Source organism: Aspergillus alliaceus, assembly GCF_009176365.1.
Source record: "Aspergillus alliaceus strain CBS 536.65 unplaced genomic scaffold BDW43scaffold_7, whole genome shotgun sequence".
Taxonomy (NCBI): domain Eukaryota; kingdom Fungi; phylum Ascomycota; class Eurotiomycetes; order Eurotiales; family Aspergillaceae; genus Aspergillus; species Aspergillus alliaceus.
The window spans coordinates 763,514-783,791 of record NW_022474690.1 but is presented as its reverse complement, the minus strand read 5'-3'; the positions used below and the strand labels follow the sequence as shown (position 1 = coordinate 783,791).

General features: G+C 48.8%; 4 protein-coding genes across 4 annotated transcripts; 2 read left to right on the top strand and 2 right to left on the bottom strand.

The window, feature by feature from the left end:
- Positions 1-1,502: 1,502 nt before the first annotated feature.
- BDW43DRAFT_307997 (type I polyketide synthase) lies at positions 1,503-9,560 on the bottom strand (the record flags this gene model as incomplete). Its single annotated transcript, XM_032046372.1, has 7 exons — positions 1,503-1,711; positions 2,541-3,393; positions 3,463-3,783; positions 3,841-7,598; positions 7,658-8,231; positions 8,288-8,816; positions 8,878-9,560. The coding sequence occupies 7 exons, from the start codon at positions 9,558-9,560 to the stop codon at positions 1,503-1,505; spliced, it is 6,927 nt and encodes a 2,308-aa protein (XP_031903820.1).
- A 583-nt stretch (positions 9,561-10,143) lies between these two features.
- BDW43DRAFT_307996 (acyl-coenzyme A synthetase ACSM3) lies at positions 10,144-12,015 on the top strand (the record flags this gene model as incomplete). Its single annotated transcript, XM_032046371.1, has 4 exons — positions 10,144-10,798; positions 10,859-10,930; positions 10,993-11,664; positions 11,720-12,015. 4 exons carry the CDS (start codon positions 10,144-10,146, stop codon positions 12,013-12,015), a joined length of 1,695 nt encoding a protein of 564 aa, XP_031903819.1.
- A 257-nt stretch (positions 12,016-12,272) lies between these two features.
- On the bottom strand, positions 12,273-14,158 carry BDW43DRAFT_307995 (thiamine pyrophosphate-requiring enzyme; the record flags this gene model as incomplete). Its single annotated transcript, XM_032046370.1, has 3 exons — positions 12,273-12,575; positions 12,630-14,002; positions 14,074-14,158. The coding sequence occupies 3 exons, from the start codon at positions 14,156-14,158 to the stop codon at positions 12,273-12,275; spliced, it is 1,761 nt and encodes a 586-aa protein (XP_031903818.1).
- A 763-nt stretch (positions 14,159-14,921) lies between these two features.
- Positions 14,922-20,194, top strand: BDW43DRAFT_297980 (ABC transporter; the record flags this gene model as incomplete). The annotated part of the gene is made up of 14 exons (XM_032044484.1): positions 14,922-15,161; positions 15,222-15,753; positions 15,825-16,051; positions 16,125-16,404; positions 16,461-16,694; positions 16,751-17,460; positions 17,513-17,675; positions 17,738-18,067; positions 18,128-18,292; positions 18,489-18,623; positions 18,692-19,310; positions 19,378-19,458; positions 19,511-19,888; positions 19,966-20,194. The coding sequence occupies 14 exons, from the start codon at positions 14,922-14,924 to the stop codon at positions 20,192-20,194; spliced, it is 4,323 nt and encodes a 1,440-aa protein (XP_031903817.1).
- Positions 20,195-20,278: the final 84 nt, after the last annotated feature.

The window sequence follows — 20,278 nt, the reverse complement described above, 5'->3', positions numbered from 1 at the left end:
TGATGGAGGTTATCTTTTATACGGCATGTATGGGTTGTAAAGCAGATATTCTTGGTTAAATATTATAACACTATGTGATAGCGATTGACATACCAATAGTACTATACTTGACGTCCCCTTGTTATCTATCTGAGGCCCCGTTTGCAGCCGATAGCTCTGCTTGTTAAGTACCAAAAACAACGCCTGCTGAATAGTATTGCTTGAACCACTAGCTAGAATCAAAAGCCTGGTGCTATGAATTAATATTCACCACCATGGAGGCGGATATCCCGCGCCCTTGTTCTGGTCTTGATATCCTCCAAGATATCACTCCCCCCCCCCTGGATGTATGTGAAGTTCCCGGTATCCCATCATGGGTGCCTCCAAAGTACATACTAACAACAGCCCCAGCTCGGTCAAATATAAGTGACCCGGGTCACCTTCCTTGATTACACTCTTTTCACTAGTAGATGTGAATATAAAGTGTTCGTATGTGACAATGAATCCTCGTTTCCGTTCACAATTTTGGTCACAATATGGGCGTCTTTCAGCCCGTTATAGGTTCAATGCATGAGATCAGGCCTAGGGGCTCGACAAATTGGGGGTTCTACGATCTCAACCGCGATGGCGTTGTTTCCCTCCCCTTGAAGGTAGCTGAGGACTGCACGTGTAGCCTTAATCCATTGCCCCCGGTAAAATCCTATGACCTGAGTATCGGAAGACAACTCGGGACTCAGCACACAGGGTTGGAAGGTTCCGCCCCGGACGCAGGCAGCACAACGAGTATCACCATCTTTTTCGAGCTCTCGCTCTGGAGAAGGGTCGCCGCCGCATGATAGGAGTAAACAATGTTCTTCACCCGCGGCTCGGCACAGTCACCGGTAGATGGCTTGCGATCAGGATCCAGTACTCGGATTAGAACACTCTCCTCTAGCCCCAATTTGAGGCAAAGTGTGGCTCTCGGCGCGCCAGCAGAAGGACGGTCAAGGTCGGACCCTTGTCGGGTTCAAACTCGCAGCGCCGACCTCAAGAATCAAGTTCGAGGATGTTTACACTATGTTATCGACAAATTTGCCGAATATCATGGGGACAGATCCCAACTCTCGGAGCCAGCCAGACGCCTATAATAACGGTAGCCTAGCGGGATTCGAAGTTTCTCGCACTGAGTCTCTGGTAGAGATGGTTCCTCCAGCGTGAAGATCCTCCTCAATGAATCCGTCCTACGACTGGGTTTAGGACTTCATCGCTGGATGATCTGCTGGATCTTCTTGAGCGGGTTTGGTATCTGGCCTGGGTTTCTATGCCCTGCCGTGGGAACAGTCCCGACGCGTAGCTAACCTCACTTGAGGTGATGGGAAACACTAGAGGATCCACTACCAGTGCCATTAGGACAAGCTGCGATGACAAGTTGATAGAGCAAAGAGGGTGAAAGAGGAAGAGGAAGAGTTGTGGGGGAAGGAAAGCATATACTCATGATTCACTAGCAAATTCGGTCGTCTCATCATACTATTCATTCTTTACAGTCATTCTGATGATGGGAATCCAATAAGCGACTCAGCCTCGCTGACATAATTCAGGCATGGAGGAGCATACACCAAATTCTGCTTGATCCAGTTTCCCCCACCCCAAAGGACGTGATGTATGGATTTAGAACCCTTGTTCAGGAGCTCTGAGAGCTCATCATTGTGCGAGTTCTTCTGTATAGTGGCTGGTTTGCCGTTGCTGAGCAGTTCTATTTAGGTGATTAGTGCACAGTCAGTTCAACAAGTAACTTAATCAATGCCAATTACCTTTCTGACGATCCTATTAGTTTTGCTTCTTTTGAGAATATATAGGGCAGTAGGGAAAGATGTAGATACTGTGATATGGAAGTCAGAATGTTACTGGGTGTGCATATAGGCAGAATAAGATGATAAACTGTACGACTTTACATGACCTTGCCAGTAAGTGGTGTTGTGAGGTAGCCTGAGGCAGTCACGATTTCGAAGAGATTATTTTGCTACAGATAAAGTATTACGTGAATCGGAAATACCATATAGCATAGAGAAAGGACAAGAGAAGTACTGGTCGTGGCGTGGGAGTATTTTTTTATGCTCCGCTCCTTTATACAGAGCTGGATGGCTTCAATCTCGCCTGCTTGTTTGCCTTGGAAAACAGTAGTAATGTCCGAAAGGACAATCCATGACACAAAGGCTATGATAGAGCTCGACCACCCTTTTGATTCTCACGGATTGGTGTCACGAGTGCTAAATATAGGAAGGAATATTAGCCTAAGGGTTTGTATCATCTACTGCGAAAGTTACCAAACTGGGTTGGTGAAAGGTACCCATCCGGACAAAAGGATTAAGTTGGGTTAACTCTAAGATACATATATTGGCTCTTAAGGGACTCCTTAGGTATAGATGATCTGTCCATATTGACTATCAGGACATCTCATCTAGATAAAAGGCATTACAGATCCAAAGTGTAAGTGATGTACGAGACAATCAATAGCAGTAACAAGCCATAGCCTCAACAGGAGGACAGGCAATATCCACTTAATTAATTCATCCCACAATGACTTCGCAATGCAGAAGAAGCGAGATTTGACTTGCGCAGGCATAGTTCTGCTAGTTGGGTTAGGGAGGGGGAGTTCAAGATATCAAAGATGGTAAGTGTAGCCTCCATTTCCCGGGATAACCACTTGCGGACTCCAATAGCCGAAAGCGAGTCGATTCCACAGGTTGTGATCGGCTTGTTGTAGTCGATATCCTCGGCAGGACACATAACCACCTCGGAGAGCTTATGCACCAAGGCATTTGTCACGACAAGGATGGCACTAGCCGGAGATGTGGCTTTGCTGAGTATTTCGCCGACGGACTGGAGCCTAGCTGGTGCACCTGTAGGCTTCGAAGAAGAATGGATCTCTGAGCTATCCACAAGCATGGAGAATTTAGGGTCTTTGAGCCAGTCCATACGTGCCCGAGCGTCACCATCCCGTGGAACAGTTAGCCCGGTGATGAGTTGACTTCTTTGATCTGCTAGTGCAGGTTCGGGGAAGATGATGGTAGCTAGCAATCGATGGAATTCACCTTCGTTAATTGTCTGCCCCCCGAAGGTGTCGCTGACCTGCTGCAACTTTCTCGCGTTGGTAGCTAGATATCCAACATCGGATACCGGAGCGAGGTCTACCGTGGTGAAGGGAACTCCCCGGCCTCGCTGGAAATCTGCAAAAGCGTCAAGAAACGTGCTAGCAGCGGAGTATGCGGCTTGACCTCGGTTCCCGACAATCCCAGCGACCGAAGAGAGTGCCACGAAGAAGTCGAGTTTGAGTTGTTTTGTCCGAAGCAAGTCATTCAAATTCCACAATCCATGGACCTTGGGCCGGATAACGGCATCATAATCATCGAAAGTCATTTGTTCGAAGAGAGTGTCCTTAAGATATTGTTAGTTTGTGTACCTACCGGTAAACCATATACAGGACAGAGGAGACAACGTGCTTACCCGTAAGACCATGGCACTGTGGATAATTCCTGCCACCGTAGGCACCTCACCAAGCTTTTGGGCGAGCGTTGTCACCACTTGATCCCGGTCACTAATATCACATTTTACCACATTAACAGCAACACCCTTCAAATGTAGGTTTTCAAATAGACGGAAGGTCGACTCGGTAGCCCGACCTCGTCTGGAAACAACAATGATGTGTTTCGCTCCATGGTCAGCGAGCCAAGCAATGATGCTTTGACCAAGGCCGCCAAATCCTCCAACAACGACATAAGAAGCACCTGGGCTGAGATGAGACCCATCTCGGGTGACTGGGCTAACCTATTCACAATTCCTGTCAGTGAGGTCTGGATTACGGTGAATTTCCATAGCACACACCTTGACAACCTGTTCATCTCGGAGGGAAACGACCAATTTCCCAGTACTACGTCCGCTCTGCAACATTTGAAGCGCTGGCCCGATGTTCGCTGCATCGAATACACTGATTGGTGCGATAGCTCTTGCGCTGCCAGCGCGGAATAGACTGAAGACACTGTCGAACAAGGTCCCCAACAGGTCAGGACGATCTCTGGCGAAAACACCCAGGTCAACGGTCGTAAAGGATATATTGTGCTCGAGCGGGGATAGTTCTATGTGGGAATTTGCTAAGATGTCGCGTTTACCGATCTCTACAAACCTCCCGAAGGGAGCGACACAGGTAAAGGAAGCCTGCATAGCCTCGCCTGCTAGTGAGTTGAGTAGAACGTCGACTCCTCTTCCGGAGGTCGCGTGCATGACGCTCTGGACGAAGGAAAGATCCCGACTGAAGAAGATACGGTGTTCCGGAATTCCATAGACTTGCATAAGGAATTTCTTCTTCTCGACACTACCCACAGTTGCCAATATATTTGCCCCGACTGCCTGAGCCAGGATGATCGCCGCCTGGCCGACTCCGCCCGCAGCAGCATGGATAAGGATCGTTTCACCTGCGCTCAGTCTGGCAACTTTATAGAGGCAATAGAATGCCGTGCAGTAAACAACCGGCACGGTGGCAGCGATCTCTAGGGACATCCCGTCCGGTATTACCCACGCCCTTGACGCTTGACACCGGGTCTTACTCGCAAAACAGCCTTCCGAGATGGCGCAGATCCTGTCTCCCACTTTGAAGCCGGCAACCCTTTGCCCAACAGCGGTAACGATTCCACTGCACTCAACACCAAATCCATCCATTGCCAGTTGATTGTTAGCGTACATAACGTCCTTGAAGTTCAGCCCGACGTAATGTACATCTAACTCTAGAAGATCGTTGCCAAGAGGGCCCAATACCTTGCCGCTATCCGTGAAGTACAGGGAATTCAACATCCCGTGCTCCTGAATAGCTAGCTGCAGTGGTCTGTTACTTTGATGAAGGGGTTGTATTGCCGATGAAAAGGCTGGACCGTCCGTAAAGATTTGTTTGTTGGTAACAGTGTCAGGGACAACGCGCGGAACGGAAAGGACACCTCCCCGAGATATAAACTCCATATCTAGGCAGTCCGTGTCCGATGGTGGCTGGAGCATATTCTCAAAAACAGATAGGATACCATGCAATACAGCGTCATGTGGAGTGCTGTTGGTGAAGTCCACATCAAACGTGACAATTGGCAGACCAGTTTCCGATCTCACTGATCTAGCAAGACCAACTGCCATTTTCGCAACAGGACTTTCAAACCCGCTATGCCCGCCTTGGACAAGCCATAATACACCGGAGGAGGTTGTGAGAAGATCCTGAATCGATTTAAAGGTGTCTGGTGTCAAGTTTGCCAGGAGTGGCCCCTCGACCTCGCCGAGAAAGATACATAGGTCTTGTCTGACCTCGCTCTTGTCGGCCAGGGTCCGGATAGTGGGTATGTTCCCTGTCAAAGCTTGTAATCTTCTAGCCAAAGAGCTGAGTGGAAACCATTGCAACTCATCATGATATACTATGGTAACGTTCCGCCTATGAAGTAGGCCACTGGGTTGGATAGTGTTAGAAACCATGTCTGTGTTTGCTTTCTGCGGTACGTTGGTGCGTCTATTCACTGCGACTTCCGAAGCTTCATCCGAAATACTATTGAGAAGCTGTGATTGTGCCGTGCTTTTAGTGTACGGGACTGTTGCCATTGAGTAACAGAGTTGCTTCTCTGCCGCATGGTTTGACGCTGGTACACTATCAAGAATCGGGGTCATAACAAGCCCGCTTACTTGTAAAACCATGTCTTCTGAGTCATCGGATTTGCGTGCCCAGACATCGTGAACAGTTGGTTGGTGGTCGTACGTTTGGCCTAGGCGTTTACTGTACAGGCTAAGCTTCTGGCCGGATAGTACTGGCCTATTACACTTGATGGTGAGTTTTCTGATGAAAGAGGGGAGATGGATTCTCCCCAATCCATCTGACCCGACACCAAGCGTCAACCAGATAGTCTGGAAACATATATCCAAGGTCACTGGGTGGATCAACAACTCGGAAAACGGCTTGTGGGACATCCCCACAGCGGTATCAGGTACTTGAGTCTTCGCCACTCCGCTCCCTTTGTAGGCATAACATGCTTTCAATCCCTGGAACAAGGGCCCGTACTTTATGCCAATGCCACGTAGCTCGTCGTAGACGATATTTGAGTCAATATATCTGTTACTTGCTGTCGTGATTGTTGTTAGCTCTTTAGCTAATAATATTTCCTGGGCACGCCGAAGCTGATCTCCATTGACTGGGTTGGATTTCGGCGCAGTATGGACAGAAATGAGGCCATTGCAATTCTCTTGCCACCCTTTTTGCTCGGACCAGGAGCAGACGTGAAATTCGCTCCAGCTCCTAGATATAGCCCGAGTGCCTCCCTTATACGGCCTAAGAGAGATCATGAGCTCTACCGCTGCGGCATCGGGTATCACCAATGCCTTGCCAACCGATACCTCTCGCAGGCTGATAGAATCCGGTATCGTTCCGTCCCGCTTGCACTCCTGTGAAGCCGCTTCTATCGCCATAGACACAAAGCCGGCTAATGGATAAATGTTCTGATCCTGGAATTGATGGCCACGTATCCAAGGATGATCATCTGCCCGAAAAATAACCCTCCATTGAGGGTAAAGATTATTGGCCTCGGCCAATTGGGACCCAATCAGGTCATGATGGGGAACACTCGGGTAAATGGTATTCTGTCCCACTCGGGAGGTGTGCCAATAACGCTTGCTATGGTCCCAAGGATAAGATGGAAGGTCCTTCAGTAGCCGTGGCTTGGGTCCATTCAATGTCGGGAAGTTCACTGCACCAAATTGGACGGGCTGTCCGTTTAGGAACATGGCTATTGCGAGCTCATGCATGCTCTTAAGTGCATTTTCACCCTTTTGCAGACTGGGCGCATACTTTACATCATCACCTGCCCTCAATAACCGTATGGTATCCTGAATTGGTGCTTTGAGAGATGTGGCAGGCCCGATTTCAATGATATAATCTGTCTTCTTTTGAGCGGCAGTTTGAGTGTCCAGCAACGAAGTCAGGCCCGCCACGAACTGGACAGGATAGATGAAGTTCTCAACCCAATAGGAGCAATGTAGCTCAGAGCCTTTAACCAGGCACCCTCGAGCTGACGAGTAGAAAGGAATACTGGAGACACCCGCCGTGACACCTTTGATCCCAGACCTGTATTTGTCTGCAACCAATTTCATATAATGAGAGTGGTATGCCACCCCGGTCTTTAGTCTTCGGTGAAAGATAAATTTGCTTTGGGCCAACTCTTGTATCTGCTGAATACCACGCTCGCAACCAGAAATGGTGATGCTCTGTGGACTGTTGACGCAGGCCACTGAGGCCTGGCCGTCTTTGACATCCCGACAGAGTGCTTCAGCCTCCTCCACCCCAGTGCCCACAACAATCATGCCACCTTTCAAGTCCGGGAAGTCGTGGGTCAGTTTCTCAGCGGCAGAACCGCGAAAGTAAGCTAATGTGACGGCATCCTCTAAACTTACGATTCCCGCGGCATGGGCAGCCGCAACTTCACCACTAGAATGACCTATGACAGCTTCTGGGTGAATACCCCACGAGGCTAAAAGGACTGTTACTGCCATTTGGACAGAGCTGCAGGCTACTTGACTAACAGCTGGGCGCCAGAGTGATGATTCATGTTCATCTTTCGATAACTCCTCTAATCGCACAATGTTAGAGTAGTTCTCAAGTCAAGCTACCCACCATCAATATACGTACCTATCAAGGAGAAATCTGCCCCCAGAGTAGCAAGGTGTTTGTCCGCCGCCCGTATCACCTCAGCATAGACAGGATACACATCCATAAGCTCCCTGCCCATCCCACACCACTGAGCTCCTTGTCCTGTAAAGGCAAACGCAACACTCTGGGCGCGAAGGGAGCGACAGGGACGGACTTCCTGTTCTGATAGAAGAGAAATCAAGTCTTTCGGAGACTTCGCGGGGATGCCTAATTTCCAGGGAAGTGTTCCGCGCCGCTCGCCAAGTGTAAATGCCAGGTCCGCCATGAACTGACTATCATAAAGATTTGGGCACTGCTCTATATAGGAGTGCAGCCGTTTGGCTTGAGCCATGACCGCACCTTCACTGTAGCCAGATAGGACATAGATCCGATAGGGCTGTCGGTTTCTCTTCTTTCGATGAACTCGGCCCCCATCGCTAGGTGGCGACAAGGTGAAGGCCCCGACCTCGGACGCGCTTGTTAAGATTGCATGGGCATTTGTTCCCCCTAGACCGAAGTTGTTAATACTTGCAAAGGGCTTCCCTTGTGGCCATGGTATTAGCCTCGTTGGGACCTGCGGAGGTGAGAAAGTGATCATAAATGACTAGTAGGTTCAAATCAGAGACCAACCTTTAGTCCCCATTCATCCAATGGAATATCGTCCCTTGCATGCTGAAAGTCACAATTAGGGAGCACAAAGCCTTTCTCCAACATTAACACAGTCTTCACGACCGATATAATGCCACTCGCCCCTTCGGCGTGCCCAAAGTTCGACTTTACAGATCCGATCAACAGCGGATCATTCTCATTTCTCCCGGAGCAGAAGAATTCGTGCAGTGCCCGGGCTTCAATTGGGTCACCTATTCTGGTCCCAGTCCCGTGCGCTTCAACATAACCTGTCCGTTGAGGGTTAATACCCGCAGCTCTATAAACCGTCGCCATTAGCCTCTTTTGGGCCATGGCACTTGGCACACCTATACCCGGCGTGTGGCCATCCTGATTCATTCCTGTATTAAGAATCACGCCGCGCACTAGATCTCCAGCGGCAAGGGCTGCATCTAATGGTTTGAGGATAACACAGCCTGCCCCTTCACCGCGGCCGTATCCAGATGATCCCCGCTGGTCAAATGGGTAGCATCTGCCACTATCGGAAAAGAGTCTGCACACTATCAGCTTTGGATCCGAATCAACTACATTCTATAACCTGGGGTTCACCTTACCCAGAGAGTGAATATGAAATGAAGTAATCTGGTGTCACATTCAAGTGACACCCCCCGACTAGTGCATAGCTGGATTCGCCACATCGCAAGCTTTGGCAAGCGAGGTGAAGAGCAGAGAGACCGGATGAGCAGGCAGTATCTACCGTCAAACTAGGGCCATGGAAGTCAAAAAAGTGTGATAGCCGATTCGACAAGAACGACGCCGCGCAACCTGTCGCTTGGAAATTTGTGGTATTCTGCAAATCACGGAAGCTATGCAGCTCATAATCACTGAATGAACCGGCGGCAAAGACCCCGACATTTTCACCTGCGATAGCTGTTTGGGAGAGCCCGGCATTCTCCAGGGCCTCATAGGCACACTCTAACATTAGACGCTGCTGGGGATCAGTCCCCACCGCTTCTTCGGCAGTCATTCCGAAGAATCGTGCATCAAAGCACGCGATATCCTGCTGAAGAAAATGCCCTCCGCTGGCGTTGGTGGCGCCTGGCCGTTCCGGGTTAGGGTGATAGTATGCTGCGGCTGAGAATCGTGTCGATGGGATTTCAGACCAGGCACTTCGAGCTTGGCAACAAAATTTCCAAAAGTCTTCTGGAGATCTCACGTCTCCTGGTAGTCGACATGATAGCCCTATGATGGCGATTGGGCGTACCCCCTTCTGGTTAGATGGTTCATTGGTCGCCATTGTCCGTCAAAACAGTTAGTAGGCTTTTTTTTGAAAAAGGAAAACTAGATAAATACAAGACCCAAGATTCATGGCTCGTATAACTGGATAGGGGAAACTAAAGGGAGCGTTAAATGTATCCCCTATCCTAAGGGGTGGTCATCGAAGTGTGTCATATGTAGCTACTCGCACCCATATCACTCTAGTCTACCTCTGGAGCCATGACGATGAAAGCGGAACAACGAAGTAAAATTCTTATTCAAAGCTACAATTAAACTCAATTGCCGCTCTGGTCTCAGCTTGAATAGACTGACGTTTATGTTGGGGTCGTATGTTACGTCGCTTCTAGGGTCGGGTTCTTGGAGGCTGGCGGTAACCCTACATTCCCGTGCCTCCATATTTCCGTTTCCGTGTCCGAAGCTGGCAGTTAACGCTTCCATTTAGCTAATTATGTGCATGATGTATGCATCATATTTTATCTTCTTAAATAGCATTTATTATACGTTCTACATATTACGCTCTACCGTACTCTACACCAAAGAGTCGCGTATGAATAACCGCCAGCATACCCGTTATCGTTGACTCTCTCGGTTCTAAAGCCACAATGACAGTTATTTCCCGAGGACGGAACAACAATCCCAACCACTTTAACTTCATCAAAGATGTAATGGACTACTGGAGTCAAGAGGGTGGAGACCCTATTGCAATGGTGTGGAATCCGCCAGGGAGTACTAAGCCAGATGAGATACTCCAGTTGCGCTTCAGTCATTTCTCTCAGCGCGCACGAGATGTAGCTGCAGGGCTACGGAGTCATGGTATACAGAAAGGCGATGTGTTGCTGTTACTATCATCCAAAACACCGGCCTGGTATGAAATATTCTGTGGGGCCATACTCGCTGGTGTGGTAATATGCCCTTGCCCCTCGCTGCTTGTATCATCTGAAATCGAGCTTAGAGCTCGAAAAGCAAACGCATCCGTCCTTATTGGAGAGGACAAACAGGTGCATGAATTTCTTCGTCTTCGAGACCAGCAGGATAATCCGACTGTGCACACTGTCATCCGGATCAATAATGCCACTGATCGCGAGGAATGTAGTCCAGGAGCGCTGTCCTATGAAACGCTGTTAAAATCTACGGCGCATGAACATGGCACACACACTTTCGATACCGAGTCTGATGACCCCTGCCTGATGTATTTCACCTCTGGGACAACGGGGGAATCCAAGATAGTGCTGCATACCCATGTCTCCTACCCATACGGTGAGTGATTGGCTGGTTAATACCCCTTTGGCTTTCACATAGCTGACGAGGCAAGCCAAGCCCATACCACTACTGGTAAGCTCTGGCTGAATCTCTGCCCAAGCCAACTGCTCTGGAACATGTCTGAACAAGGTAGCTCTCTCTTCCAGGATATCCTTGCGCCGCACATCACAGACTAATGATGTATTGGCCAGGTTGGGCAAAGGCAACATGGGCATTGTTTGGCGCTTGGAGTCAGGGAGCGGCTCTGTTCATCGATGCATACCCCGGGTTGTTTGATCCCGAGCGAGTAATACTGAACCTTAGTCAACACCCCATCACCACTTTCTGCGCCGCTCCAACAATATATCGTCAACTGGTTAGTGGGGAAAGTAAGCGCGTATTTGCAGCCCATGAGCCATTGGCCCTAGAACATTGCGTCAGTGCAGGGGAAAGCCTTGCGCCGCATGTAATTAGGGAGTGGTACGATATGACCGATGGACTTATGATATACGACGGTTTCGGGCAGAGCGAGACGTCCATTCTTTGTGGGAATTACTCCACTATCCAGTTCAGACAAGGCTCAATGGGAAAACCATTTCCTGGGGTACCTCTGTACATTTTGAACGAGAAACGACAGGTGGCGCATCCATTTGAAGAGGGCGATATTGCCATTCGGGTTCCAAAGCTTACAGACCCTTCCACCTTCCTGGGCCTGTTCAAGGGGTATCTTCAAGGAGATGGCTCAGTAGTTAGACCAACTGTCAGAGATGCAGAGGGCCAAGACTGGTATCTCACTGGAGACCGGGCACATCGTGACGACGAGGGTTACTTTTGGTACAAGGGACGAGGTGATGACATTATAATTTCGGCGGGCCATCGGATCAGTAAGTATAACCACTACAGGCTGCCCAGCTGCAATATAGCTTACTCGGTTTCCAGGCCCAGTGGATGTCGAGTCGGTGCTGCAGGCCCATCCTGCTATTTTGGAATCGGCTGTCATTGCAACGCCAGACGACGATCGGGGGGCCACTATCAAAGCATTCGTCGTCCTTCAGGAAGAAAATACAACACTACCAGCAGCACAGCTCAAGCAGGCGATCCGGGAACACTTCCTGCAGCGGAGCACCGTCCACAACTGTCCTCACCAGATCGAGTTTGTGGATCGTGCTTTTCTTCCGAAAACGGTGAGTGGCAAAATCATGCGGAAGCAACTGCGTTTGTTGGAAGTTCAATGAGCTCAGAGGGAAACTCGGTACATGACGTGAGTCATCCTTCAGATGCCATTCTATCATAGTATTTATGCGGGTTTATCATTTGAAATTCAGACTGTGATTCCAGGGTGAAAAGTGGTATAGAGTACGAGTAACTTGGGAGGATCAGGAACATTGTGTCTAATACCCTAATAATGAACAGCCCTACCTGTATAGGTAGATGCATTGTCTCTTCAATCATAAATTCATACTATTTCCTCGGTCTTGGTAGCCCGAATGCTTCACTGCGGAGTCGCTGGGCAAGGGATTATGTCACTATGGACAAGCTTAGACCCAAATATTTGAACAGTACTGCTAGGCTTTGCAGGATCAATGCAGCATTCCAACACTGCCAGTACTCGAGGATATAGACTGGCATGAAGAAATGCAGCATCAAGCTGTTTAATGGTTTGTATCTTGGCCGAGAAAACACTGTGTTTCCCCAGGAGTGACTTTCCAGTTCCTGTCTCATGCCAAATCGCGGCCGCAAGTCCAGCGTAATTCCAGCTCCCAATCTGATTGTACGGACCCTTATGGATCATTTCCTGTATAAATAGATTAGTCTCATGTCTATGTATCTTACAGGGGTCTCGAACTACCTCTATCTGGTAACCATGATTGTTGATTATAACAACGATTGCATTGACCTCATAACGGAGCATCGTACTCAGCTCCTGACAAGTCATTTGGAAGCTGCCATCTCCTAAAATCACAATAGTTCTGCCATCCGGACGTGCAAGCTGACAGCCCATTGAGGCTGGTAATGACCATCCGGTGGAAGAATATAGTAGTTGGGTCTGGAGGTCAGCTCCAGGAGGCAAGCGAACGCGGCTGGCAGCAAACCAACTCTCACCTGCGTCGGCTACTATGGTGTCATTGCGGCTGATCACAGATGAGATTCTATCAACGATGTTGTCCAGTGTGACATTTGACTCAGCATTCTGGCCTGGTGGTGAGTATTTCTGATTACTGTGCAAGTCTTGGTCTTGATACTGCAAGAAAGCCTTCAGAGATGTGTCGTTGGGTGGAAGGCCTCTTTCAATCAAAGCCTGTATTACCGCTTTGGTAGGAATATTGTTTATGGTATGTCCATCAGGTGTTCGAATGGACGATTCCTCAATTGCAAGGATCCTACTTCTTTCTTTCGAGACGTCTAAGGACCGAAGAGTATGGAGATCGTTCCAGCGACACCCGACCGTGATCCATAGGTCCGATTCCCGCACGGTCACCTCCACACCTGGATCGGAGACAACGGACCAGAAGAGTCCTCCGCACTGCGGATGAGCCTCGGATAACTGAGACTTTCCATCCAGTAGGTAGAAGGCGACGCATCCTATGGCGCTCATAAAGCGCTCAATGACCTTGACGGACAGAAAGTGCCGGGCCCTTCCTCCCACAAGGAGTACTGGCATGCGTGCAGATACCCACGCTTGCCACACATATCTCAAAGCTTCATCAGTATTGCCTAGCTGACCCGAGGTGGACGGTCTGACTAAGGGCTTCATGGCAGTCGGATCAAAGAATACTTTATTGACAAGGTCAACTGGAAACTCCATGTAAACAGGAAGGGACTTCGCCAAACATTCCTGCAAGACATGGTCGATGTCGTCTGGAGTGTTCTGCTGATCAAGGCGGATAGAAGCACAAGTCACTTGCTCAAAGATCTTTCTGGATTGGTCCTTGTCGGGTATCCCTAGGGAGTGGTGAACAGCAGGATCACTCGAGCAATGACGGGACATTGGCCCTCCACAGACCACTATTACTTTGAGCTTTTCGGAATATGCCCCGGCGATTGCATTCAGTACCGAAAGACTTCCAACCATGTATGTGACCACCACTACCGCAATATTGCTTTTGCTCACCCGGGCATACCCATCCGCCGCATAGCCAGCATTCAGCTCGTTGCAGCAGTTTATCATACGCAGATTAGGATTCCTGAGCAGTTGGTCCACGAGGTCGAGATTGTAATCTCCTGTATCCCGGGTTTAGTTAATATAGTCATAAGCCTTCCCCTGCGAGAGGTAGATAGGAAGTCTTCCTTACCTGGTACAACGAAATAGTCTTTAACTGCCAGTTCTTCAAAACGATGCGCTAGGAAATCGCCAACTTGATGTTTTAACAGCATCATTTCGCACCGCTCCAAATCTGAATACTTGCCTCTCTTCCAGACTTAGGGTCCCCCATCGATCCTTGGTTTTGCTAGAGAAATAGTAGCTTACAGTCAGTCCGTAAAGTTTGCCAAGACGATGTAACTTCATTAACTTCTAGGGTGCCATGGAAGCCCTTGGGACGTAAGGAATGCTGATGATCAACATTCCTTATCGTTCTGCTTTCGGCCTCTGCATACTTCCCACTCCGGCCTATAGGGTCTGTGCTGTTCTTCCTATTTTCCGGTATCTCGTTTGGTTAGGCGATTTTTGTCTTCCTTCTTTCTGCATTCAGGTTTTCTGGAAATGCCGAAATGCAGACTGTTTCTAATTCAATCCCGGTTGGTGAGGGTGATATCAACATAGTACAACTAATGAACCCAAAGGCAGTGTCACGACGGTGAAATATGATATCGTCGAGGACGTCTGTTGCGGATCCACTATTGAGGCCTTCAGTGATGTAGGCATTGTTCATTTACCTGACTTCTTGAGCGTGGCTTATCGCCATAGGCTTTCTTAAGAACGACCGGAACTCTGAGGTTTTTTTTTTTTTTTTTTTTTTTTTTTTTTTTTTTTTTTTTTTTTTTTGCTTGCATCAGTCCCCAGGGATAATATACCCGTGGGTCATGCGTGCAGACCTGCATCTTGAAACCAGCTGTGTTACTTCCCTCAGTCCGTGAGATAATATTTGATAGTATTTCACCGATACAGGTGCAGCCAACTCCTGGCACGAGGTGCGGCAAGATGCGCCTGTTGTCGAATATCACACCTCGATCTGCGTCATGCTCCATACTGGTTGAAAATCAGTTCGGGCCTTCAGTGGAGAGATGCTACAATGGCTTCGACTTCACGCTCTTATTCGAAGAAGGCTTCATGTCCATTGCGCCGTCCTCAATCTTCTTTCTTGCCGCGATAGCACGCATACTATACCTACAGAACCAGGAGCCCAAGGTTATTAAAGAGTGGCTTTATTGGACTAAAGTGGTGGGGTATCTCAATTTCAAAATTATCAGGTTATCCAATGACTGATTCATCCGAGTCTAGCTCCTTCACGCGACTAATGCGCTGGTTCAACTTGTGCAACTGTGTCTGTGGGCAAGACCCTCCATGCCTCGGACCGACCTGAGCCTGGCGGCCTCCTGTCTGTCGCTGGTCGCCATTGTAGGATTCGGTTGCCTATCTCACTACGAACATTGTCGATCTATTCGACCGTCCAAGTCCCTCAACTGTTTCTTTCTCTTCACGATTTTGCTTTATATACCCCGCCTAAGGACACTATGGGCGATCGAGGGCCTACAAGCCGTTGCAGCTATGTCCATAGTATCCGCAATCCTAAGTCTGTTGCTCCTCGGCTTTGAGATGGCCGAGAAGAAGCACATACTTTCTGCATCCGGTTCAGCGATGCCTCCAGAGACCTGGGCCGGGGCTTTTAATCGTGGTCTATTCTGGTGGCTGAACCCGCTGCTGCAGGCCGGGTCAAAAAAGACGTTAACATTAAATGATCTTTTTCCGATGCAAAAAACAATGGTACCAGAGCCCGCTGTGGTAGATCAGTTCTCTCGATTGTGGGATAGATGTAGGTTATCGCGATCCAGAGTAGGTAATGGTGCTCTGAAGACCTATATTTGGCTGATTCATGGTCCACAGACGAAGCTCAGGATCAATGGCAATCCTTGGTCGGCCCCTTACTGAACACATTGAAATGGGACCTTCTCGCTGGCATAATTCCTCGTCTGGCCCAGATTGGCTTTACTTTTGCCCAGCCATATCTGATCCGCAGTACTGTGACTTTGCTCATTACTCAGGGTACCAATGCCCGCAGTCGTGGCCTGGGGCTGATTGCGGCCTATACAATTGTCTATGTTGGGCAAGGGGTACGAGTCAATCCACCTGTCGATTCCACTACAGAGGCCAAGTCAGGTTTTGTTAATGTATTGCACTTCACAGATATCCTCTGCCCAAACCCAGCACAAATCTTATCGCCTCATGGCTAGCATGCGAGGAATCCTAGTCACAATGATTTACCGTAAAGTCATGACAATGCCAATTCACAGCGGTGATGACGCTTCCGCGATAACGGCCATGAATACCGACGTCGACCGAGTCACGGCAGGCTTTCAGCACATTCATGAAACATGGGCAACATTCATTGAGCTCCCCCTATGTCTCTGGCTCCTATATCTCCAGATATCTAGCGCTGATGTCGCACCAATTCTCATCTCGTTCTGTAAGCTACCAGAATGCTCATGCTCCACTGTTCAGCTCACTGACTCGGTTGTTCAGGCTCTACGGTAGTGGTGGCCTGGCTAGCAGGCATAGCATCTGTGAGACAGAAGCTGTGGGTTGAGAGGATACAACAACGATTGGGAGTTACCAGTGAGATGGTCAGCGCAATAAAAAGTGTGAAGATGTCAGCGTTGACTGGCAAGCTCTCCACGAAGCTCCACGCACTGCGGGAGAATGAGATCAGCATCTCATACCGGTATCGTCTACTCCTGATAGTGCTTATCGCATTGGGTAAGCTACGTCTATCTCGAATAGTCCAGTCGGCGCTCATCCTAAGCTTACTCTAGCCAATATCAACACAATCATCACGCCAGTAGTGTCATTCACCATCTACACGATCATGTCCCAGAGTAAGAGCATCGGCGTGCTTAATAGCGAGCGGCTCTTCACCTCCCTTACTCTATTTAACATTTTTGCGGGGTCATTCATGGGGTTCCTCCAGGCTTTCGCAGACCTTGCCACATCTCTCGGGTGCACAGGTCGTATCCAGAACTTCCTTGCTCAGTCTCGGCGACATGATCTTCGCATATCCCGAGTCTCCACTCCATCCCAAGACTCCGATACTACCTGCAAGCTGGGTTCTGAAACACCTTGTATTGAAGCACATAATCTCACTGTGTGGTGGAAACGTGATCGCCCCCCTATTCTTCGTAATCAGTCATTTGTCATTCCACAGTCTTCATTGACCATGGTCGTTGGTACTGTGGGGTGCGGAAAGTCTACTCTACTTCAGGCACTCCTTGGTGAGGTTCCGTTCATAACAGGTGAGGTCCGAGTCGACTCGGCCAGAATAGCTTATTGTAGCCAGACTCCATGGCTAGCAAACGGCACCCTCAAAGAGAATATCCTCGGAGCAGAAGGGTATGTGGAGGAGTGGTACCTTAAAGTGATTGCCGCTTGTGGTCTACAAGATGATCTTAAGCAGCTACATCAAGGTGACCAGACCCTGATTGGTAGTAATGGCATCTCACTAAGTGGGGGACAAAAGCAGCGACTGGTAAGCACCTTTCCATATCTGCCCTCCGTGGTCTAATGTGCAACTCAAACAGGCATTGGCGCGTGCTATCTATTCACAAATTAGCGTAATGCTTCTAGATGACATTACCAGTAGTATAGACGCCGTTACCGAGGAGAGAATTTTGTCACAAGTACTGGGGCCACAGGGGCTAACTAGGATGCTTGGAGTGACGGTGGTAATGACAACAAACTCGAGTAGGTTCTCACACCGTCCGAGATATCACGATGCATGCTAAATGTGGCCATCTTTCAAAAAGCTCGCGCATTACCATTAGCAGATCATATCATCGTTCTAAATGCAGAGGGATCAATTCTCGCACAAGGGCAATTTGCCCATGTTCAGGACTATCTCCACTACACTCATAACCAAGAGCGCAAAATGAAACCATCAACCGCGGTTATGGAGGCTACGGCGGCGCCCTCAGCGCAGCACCATGTACTGGATTCTGATGAAAAGAATATTGAGCAGAATTGTCACACTGGGCTGTTCACAACCTACAAGTACTACCTCTCGACCGCACCCATCTGTGCATGGTGTGTATTTTATATGTCGCTAGCCATATATGTCTTTCTGCAGGTCTTCCCAAGTAAGTACCTGGCCCCTCTTCGGTGTGTCGAATACAATCCTAAACGCGAGGTTCTTGCAGCTGTATGGTTGAAATGGTGGGCAGCAGACAATGATAAACAGCCAAATGTCCACTGGCATATGCGCGTGGGAGTATATTGGTGCCTGGGGATTTTGGGAATTGCTTTTCTGATGTTTACTGCATGGTACCACAGCTGCTTAACCCTGAATCATTTATCAAAGGGTGGTATCTGACGGCTATAGGTGTCTTTTGAGGGGTGTCATGCAGAACACTATGCGAACCATACATTCTCGACTTCTGCAGACGGTTTTGCTGTAAGCATGCGTGGCATCCCAATTCGTGCCCTTCTAACGTAGTACTTTAGCGCGCCAATCTCTTTCTTTTCTTCGACCGACATGGGAGAAATTCTCAACCGGTACAGACACGTCTATCACTTCCTTCTCTTTTCTCGAGCAGTTTTCATTAATGACTGACAACCTTCCACGAGCTAGGTTCAGTCAGGATTTAGAGCTGATTGACTTTGAGCTTCCTATAGTTACATTAAACACATCTCTTGGTAAGACATATGGCACCGCTTTCTCAAGTATCTCATAACGACGGTGATGCTCATCATTTACCGTTCAGCTTTATTCCTATGCATCGGACAGTTGATCGTCATTTCTGTGTCTGCGAAATACATCACGGCAACCTTGCCAGCATGCCTCGTGGCATACTACTGCATACAAAGATACTACATTCGCACATCGCGCCAGCTGCGGGTCATGGAGATCGAAGCCAGATCCCCACTATTTACAAATTTCATGGAGACGACGGTCGGGCTTGCAACAATCCGAGCGTTCGGATGGCAAAAGGAATATAAGGCGATTAACCAGACATGCCTGCACAACTCGCAGAAGCCATACTACCTACTCCTATCGATTCAAATGTGGTTGAGTGTAGTGCTTGATATGTCAATAGCGGGCTTCGTGGTGGTCCTGATGGGGATCGCCGTTGCTACTATGGGGCATGCGTCTCCCAGTTCTATTGGGCTGGCCCTAGTCAACGTCGCATCCCTCAGCACCTCCATTAAGAATTTCATTGCGTACTGGACCTCTCTAGAAACATCTTTGGGTGCTATAACTCGTGTCAAGGACTTTGTGGAGGGCACACGCTCAGAGCATCTCCCGGGAGAAACTTTCAGTGTCCCGGAACAGTGGCCCAACTTCGGGTCAATCGAGTTTCGAGCGGTGTCTGCGTCCTACAAGTGAGTTTAATCCATAATCATAATCTTTGCGGGACAAGTGGGCCAGGCTAATGTGGAATCGTGGAAGTCAATCTGATTTAGCTATGAAGAACGTCTCCTTGACAATTCGCCAAGGTGAGAAGATCGCTATATGCGGTCGTACGGGCAGGTATGTAGCAGATGCTTCTCCAAGTACAATCGTGGAACTGAGTCCGTCGCAGTGGTAAGAGTACATTGATATCTACGTTATTCCGCACCGTCGAGATCATAGACGGCCGTATCCTTGTAGATGATCTAGACATTGCCACCATTCCTCGCGAACGGGTGCGGTCATCCATTATCGGCATTCCCCAAGACCCATATGTCTTCGATCAGAGTAGCGTGCGGGAGAATGTCGACCCCTACAGCAAGCACTCCAATGAAAGCATCATAGATGTACTCAAGAAGGTCAGACTTTGGAGTCTAGTCGAAGCAGGGGGTGGCCTTGACATTGTCGTCAGCCCAGATATCTTTTCCGACGGGCAGAGGCAGATACTCTGCTTAGCTAGAGCAATGCTGCGTGATGGAAACATTGTTGCCTTTGACGAAGTTACTAGTCGGTGAGTTAGGAAAAAATAGCTTCCACTCTATGGCCATGCGCATGCAGTAACTAATTTCATGATTCATTGGGGAACAGAATCGATAGAATTACAGATGATTTCATGCAGGACGCGATCCGTCACCATTTCAAGGACCACACCGTTCTCACAGTAACCCACCGGCTTGACACCATCATGCTTTATGAACGAGTTCTAATGATGCATGACGGTGCGCTTATTGCTGATGGGCCACCCACGGTTCTCTTGCATCAATGTCCCGAGTTCCGTGATATGTATGACACTTTCAACGACTCCCAAGTACCATAGGTCTACGGGTGTGTATGTGCTATGGTATCAAAGGTATACATACAAATCATAGAGGATATCCCTATAGGAGCCTTTCTCTGGTCA